At 37.0% G+C, this 7,173-nt stretch overlaps 1 protein-coding gene across 1 annotated transcript in view; it reads left to right on the forward strand.

The window, feature by feature from the left end:
* The window catches only part of PLPPR5 (phospholipid phosphatase related 5), a gene marked incomplete at both ends in the record, with an annotated part of 81,212 nt that extends 76,570 nt beyond the window's left edge, over positions 1-4,642 (forward strand). The window contains one exon of the mRNA XM_083357625.1: positions 4,610-4,642. Coding sequence (XP_083213751.1) covers positions 4,610-4,642 — 33 coding nt within the window. The remainder of the gene's footprint in view (positions 1-4,609) is intronic.
* Between the last annotated feature and the right edge of the window lie 2,531 nt (positions 4,643-7,173).

Raw genomic sequence — 7,173 nt, forward strand, 5'->3', positions numbered from 1 at the left:
GAAGTGGATTCCACCGAGCAGGTGCCCCAACAGAGAAGGCCCTCCCCCTGGATGTTTTTGATTTTTTCCCCCCTGCTGTTATTATTTTAAAATGTTTTTAGTATTTTTAATTGTAATATGCGTGTGTGGGTTTTTTTTTAAATTGTAAGCTGCCCGGAGCCATTGACTTGAGACGGGCAGCTATAGAAATTGAATGAATGATTGAGCACCTTACAGGATTGTGATTTCTGACTTCAGTGGGAAGGGAAGGTCACGAATCATGAACATGTGACCTCAGGATACGGATGGCTGGAACTTTGAGGACCTGTTGTAACGACCACTTGTTCACTGCTATCATCAGCTTGAACAGTCACTGAAGGAGTGGTCAGTAAAAGAACCACCTGTACTTAATTGTACATTGCTTGATTTATAACCGATGTAAAACCAGTGTATTAACTTGGTTACCTTTTTATTGTTTTTTTAATACCCATTTATATTCTGCCTTAGTTGACTTAAGGACAATAAGACAGTGGTGTCGAAATAGCAACTTTAAACAGATAAAAATAATGACTCAGCTAGCAAAACCTTCCCTAAAGTGTTTATTATACGCATGTATGAACTGACGGAATTAAGTTTATTAATCTCGCTTTTCAGAAATCAAATCATAGAACAGCTCATTGACATGAAGTGTAACATAGGGGCACCAATCTTTTTTATAGCACAGTGTAGTAAGGCTAATTTTGTCAGAAATCTATTGGTTCATCTCTCCACAGACACTCTCTTTAACATTAGCATTTTTTTCCTGACTTTGTGGACTATACTCACAAACCTTTTAAATTTTGTGGGTGATTAAATGAGAGCCACTTTGGTTTAATGGTTAAAGGCACCGGGCTAGAAAACAGGAGATGGAGAGTTTTAGTCCTTCCTTAGGCACAAAGTCAGCTGGGTATATTTGGACCAATCACGATTTTTCAGTCTCCATGCCCCCTCCCCCCCCTTTTTTGTGCCGTCTAGTCACAGAATGCTTCCTTAAGAATGCCTTGATAAGTCCTTGCAGTTTACTTGGCAAAATTTTTCAGAAGTAGCTTGCTATTGCCTCCTTCCTAGAGCTGGGGGAGTGTAACTATCCTAAGGTCTAGGGCCTTTGTGCCTAAGGGAGGACTAGAACTCAGAGTCTCCCAGTTTCTTCTACCCTAATGCCTTAACCAGTACACCGAGCTGGCTTTCAGCCTTAACTAAAGCATACCAGTGGTTTGGGATTTTTTTGTAATCCAGAGATATGCTGAGAAATAAAGATTATAGTCTATATAACCTTCAGTGAAAAAGCTTTCATCCTGCAGTGAATGGATTCATTGAATGGAATGATGATGATGATGATTTATATGCATATATGGAAAAGATAATGTGGGGCTGGCAGCATGGCGAAAGGAAAAGTCCATATGGACTTTTTGAACCCTTGAGTGCTATCGGTCATATCAGATCTGTTTGCAAATTAAAATGCGTTATACCGGTGAAACATGTAATTCTCAAATACATTAATCTTGGTGCATATGCATGAGTGAAAAATAATTCTACCAACACTTTTTAAAGGTGAAATTCAGTTTGCATTGTTATTTCCTACAAGCAAAAAAAAAAATCTAAATATTTACACGCTAAGTAGAGGATAACTGTATTGATTGTACATAGCTCTTGAACTGCTCCTCTTTTCGAATACGTCTGTCCTCCTTCAGTACTGACCCTCAGAGAGTAGCCTATATATACACCTTTTTATTTAAGTTAAAACTAAAAACAAAGCCCTCCTCGTTCTATGTTGCCTGCTGGAAAGATGAAGAAAAACGAAAGCTGTCCAAACATGATTCAAGTGATGCAATTATTGTACATGTTACAGAACCCAGGTGCAAATCGTGGTCAAGAAGAACCTTTGCAAGAACACTCTTTTAAAGCCAAGCTCTTTAGGCTCTTCTCCTGGATAACAGGAATGGACCAGTTTGAACATCTTCATATAAGGCAATAAAGTTACGTGTGCAAACAAGCGCACTGGTTGTGTTTAAACGCCGTCTTACAAGGGACATATCTGAACCTTCAGTGCAGGCAAGGGTCTGTCTGAGAAACAGAAGTTTGTGAAACGGCATTTTTATTCTATGCTACTCTGTATCTCCTGCAGAGTCGGGAGAAAAATATTTTAAAAACTGAGATGACACGTATGATCAAATGCAGTTTAATCCTGCATTTAATGAAATGCACAGACTGGAACATGATTAGGAGTACCAGGTAAATTGTATGCTGTGTTCTGTATGCTTGTTCATACTCAAAATGATTAGTAAGTTGTGCATTACTGAAGATTTATATTATAAATTACTAATGTTGTCAAAATGTACTTGACGTGAGTGGAATGCTATTTCCAATAGCAAGAATCATTATTTGGCATATTGCTAAGTATGGTTTCTATTTTTTAAAATGGAAACCAGCACTTAAGGTTCAGTTTTAATATATTTTGTTATTTTAATGGTAATATTTTATAGTTTTTGCTCTTGCAGTTTGCTCTTTATACCAGTGGATCACAGGATCATCTCCAGTGATATATTGGTTGGAAATAACTATTGCCATGCTGTGCATGTTTTTCTTGCTAGTAACAACCTCTGCTGTTCCAAAAATATAAACTTGTGCATTGCAGTTCACAAAACTAAACACAAGATTGTGGTGAATTAATAGTGAACGCTTGTGCCAACAAACATTCACTGAGGAATTTGATAATATAACCTAGGTTTTTTTTTTTTGGCATGGGTTTCAGTGTGTCTGCTCTGACTGCTAGATCAAAAGGTGTTGTTGAAGGTTTCATACTCAAGAGAACTCCAAAAAGCTTTACCCTGTGCCCTATACAGACACATCTTTTTGCAGTTCTGGAATGAGGAATGGCTGACTTAAAAACAGATTCCTTGTATCTCCCAGTAGATCAATGCAAAGCATTTGAAAGGGTGCTTCAATGAAACACACCGTTACAAAAAAAGCACTTTTGTTTCAAAGTGGAGACACTTAACATTCTGCAGAAGAAAAGCTCTTTCTGGGATTTTCCCAGGTTGTCTGCACCCAGAACTTCCTTCTGAAGCAGAATACCTCTGCGCACGCATGTATACAGTAAATATATGGGAAAGCTCTTGAAGGAGCTGCACTGAGTCTCTAAGGAGAAAGAGCTTGCTCCGCTTAACATATTTGCTGCAATGTCCCCTTTGAGTGCTTTGTGTAGCACTTTCTTCCGCCATTTTTTAAAGGCGCGTATTTGAGGCAAAAGTGGGGCCTTGTGTTTTTCAGCAGATGTAATTCTGTGGTCACCACACAAAAACGCACCACGGAATTTACTACCAAGAAGTAAAGATGCAGGCGCAGTTTTTCACTCGTTAAAAAAGAAATCGGGACAAGCTGGCCACAGATGTAAAACATGTGTTTAAAAATAAGGGTGTCAACCCAATCTCTGGGCTTCTGAAGGCTGAAAATCCCATCCATCCACTCCAGTGGCTTCATTACTTTAGGCTCATGTCTGTTTGCACTGCTTAATATGTCAAAAAGTCAAGTGTACGACCACAAAAATGTTTATACTGCCTGATCAATCATTTGGGTAGTATGGTCACGATCAACTCTAATTAAAACAAGAGAAATCAACATCTCAATATGCTGATTTTTATTGTCTTACAGGTTCAGGAACCTTCAGCAGACACCTTTAAGGAACTTTAGGATTATGCAGTTAAGATTACTAGATATGAATGGAATCCTAAGGACACAGACATTGTTAGATGCGTTTTCAAGCCTAGATCAATAGTTGTCCTCAATATTCCCGACAGGAGTCTCTACAAAACAGTTCTTTTTAGACTGAGACTTAGGGTTTCAAGCACGGAAGAGTGGTTGAAGGCATATGGCTGAGGGTTAGAGGTGTCTGACCTCCCCAAAAATTTAAACAGCCAAAATTGAAGCCCCACTCTTTTAAAACATGCAACACGTGTAAAAATTATGAAGTTGCAGGCACCATTTTTTATTTTTTTTTAACAAAGAATGACCTACTACCTCTTTAAAATGCTTTGTATACATGCATGTATTTTCATACGAACATGTTTACACAAGAAATATATAGATGCATCCTGCTGAATGAAACAGTGGAGAGTATAGACTGAATAAAGAAGAAATTTTAATTAATGAAAGAGGGCATGTCTGCATTCTGCTGAATAGTAAATACAATTTTCCTTTAAGTTTCTCCTGTTTCATGTTACACCACTTTCAAGAGTTATGAAACTTTTTTTAAAAAAAAAACAAATGCAGAATTAAAATAGTATTAATCTGATTCACCAGATTTTGCCATGTTTGTTCTTAAAATTTATATTGTAGTTACTTATAAAATAATTGTAAAATTTGGCTTCAGTTTTAAGTGTATGAAGCACTTAGTCACTTAAGACTGGTGATTTAATTAATGTATGTGGAATATTTTGTGAAGCATTTTAGATTTTCTTGAGATATGTAGAGGTGAATCTCTGAAGTGCTACTGAAGTCTAAACTGTGGGATCTTCTGTGGTAGGGTGGGAAAATGCACCTCTCATCTTTATAGTTGAATGACGTCCATGCTTTGTTCTTTTCACCCTTGTAGAACCACATCACAGCCTTTGCAGAAGTCACATGATGGAGAAAGGGATGCCTACTCCCTGCATTGGACGTCATCTCTTTTCACAGTTCACTCGTAATGACTGAAACAATTTCAATATTAAAGAAAAACTGATTTGGTCTTAGAATCTGATCTTACAGCATTAACATTTACAGCAACCTATGAAGAATATGCCTGGGTTAAGAATATTTTACAACTCCAATCAAAACCATTGTACCATGTAGGGACTGGGTGGGGAAAAGTGAACCTCAGCATGTCATAAAAACATACCATTCCCCTTGTTCTGGCATATTTATTTCCTAACACAGTCATGTAAGTATTAGACTGTATACCGAGGAGATCTGGTCTTTTAAAATTCAGCATGACACTCCCATTTAAACTGATTTCAGTGTACACTTTTCTAAAAGAATCTTATCCAGAACTCAGATGCCACTGGCACTTCCTATTATATATTTCTCATACCACATTTCTTAAGACTGGTGCTTCTGTTTTTGAAGAAAAAAATACCATTTATACTCTTAACAAGTATTCTATAGTTATTTTAAAACAAATTATTTATTTCGATATTTTCCTGACTTCATGTGGTTGAATAGTTGATTTTGTAGTTTTTCAATGTCTTCAATGTACCCTGTTGTTAGGATTAGAAATGAGAACATGTAGACATTGGGGTAGATTATTCTTTTATTGTCAAACACTAACTGAAAGTTTATAACTCCAAACCTGTTGCCAGCATATTCATATACCTATTCATTCATAACATACCACTGCTATTCATGGATAATAGCTAAAGGTTAAAGGGACTTAGAAAACACACGCATAAAAGTAGTTTCAAAGCCTTTAATTCTGTCCTTTACATATTGGGAGCAATAATTAGAATATTCTTTGTTCCCAGTGGGGGCAGAGGACCTTACATGCTTTTATTTCAAATTGATGCCACTTTCCACTCCTGCTTAGTGCTGAAGCAGCAATCATTCCCCACACTCCCATTGTTTTTTTAAACCTCAGAGAATAAAGATTCACAGAGAAGGATGTCTGGTAAAACAAATGACAGACATTGCTATCTTGTAACCAAGGCTTCCTCTTTGACAAGTAGATGAAGTAGAACTCTGCAATATTTCTTTGTTACCCAGGATATTTCTATAGTCTCTACTCTCTATTAGGTACATTTAGGGACAAGAATAAGTTACAATGTGTGATTTTTGAGGAGCAGTTCACATTTTAATAGTCTAAATTCTCAGCATTTCAACGCTGTCTCTTTATACGTCAGCTTCCATTTCATTTCTTCCACTTCCTATCCCCCACCCCCACTCAAAAAACTTCCATTGCTGTGATCCACCTTAAATCTAGTCATGGTGCAGTTATCACTTTTAGTATAATAGTTGTAAAAAGGTGTCCTAAAACATTAGTTTCCTCCTTGATTGACATGAATCAAAATTGAATTTTATCATGGTGAGATCCTATCCCACAGGTCTGCAACCCGCGGCCCCGGAGCTGCATGCGGCTCTTTCAGCCATCTCTTGCGGCTCCCAGTCCTCTGCCATGTGCAGTCCAAAAAAAAAAGTGGGACTAAAAAAGTTCAACCAATCAATTCAAATATGCAGGGTAGGTGCATATCTCGCCTTGGCTCCACTATTCAGTCAAACCCTGTTCTGCGCATGCGCACATGTACACACATTTTTTGCGGCTCCCAGTTTTTCCTTTTGTGAGGGAACCGGTTCCGAGTGGCTCTTTCACTGTTTCAGGTTGCTGACCCCTGTCCTATCCCAAACTCACCTCTTCTACTAATACATGGAAAATTCTCTAGCCAAATCTAGCTTCATTGTATATAATGGCCAAAAATTGCTTATGCCTTTCTTGAAAATGAGATATGGGCTCCCATATAAAGTGATTTCCACATGATCTTTTAAACAGTAGGAAAAATAAAGCTGGGCTGTTTTACATCTTGAAAGGCAGGAAATTTAATGTTTTATAATTTCTTCAGTTTGGGTTCTGTAGGTAATGAGACTCTTTTAAAGGTTGTTTTTTTTTTAAAAAAACGGTCTTCAAAATAGTATCAAGTTGAACCAAAGTATTACCATCCTTCCAAATATTTATTCTGTATCTCAGGTAATCTTTTTGAATAAGCCAGGAAAGCATCAGACAAGAGAATTAAGAGAGAGAGAGAGAGAGAGAAATAAGTCTAATGCATAACTGTATATATGTTCTTCCATGTTTTTTTAAGACTCAAGTGATTATAAAATTCAACACACTTTTACAGTGTGTCACCAGTCTTATTAAAAAGCAAATATTAATACCTAACTCACCTTAGCAATCTAAGATTGGGGGGGAGATGCACAGCATCACCTATACATTTTCAAAATACTTACTTTTGGATGAGTTCCAGCATAAATGAAATATTTTAAAATACCTATTTTACTAAAAAGTTAGACACTAACCTGATTTTCTTTCACTTAAAACAATACTACTTAAAATGCTGTGCTTTAGTTGGATCAGGCTGATTTCTTTCTATTAATTATTTTGAATCTGCATACAACCAAACCCAACAGAGA

This window comes from Vipera ursinii (assembly GCF_947247035.1).
Source record: "Vipera ursinii genome assembly, chromosome: 3".
Lineage (NCBI taxonomy): Eukaryota > Metazoa > Chordata > Lepidosauria > Squamata > Viperidae > Vipera > Vipera ursinii.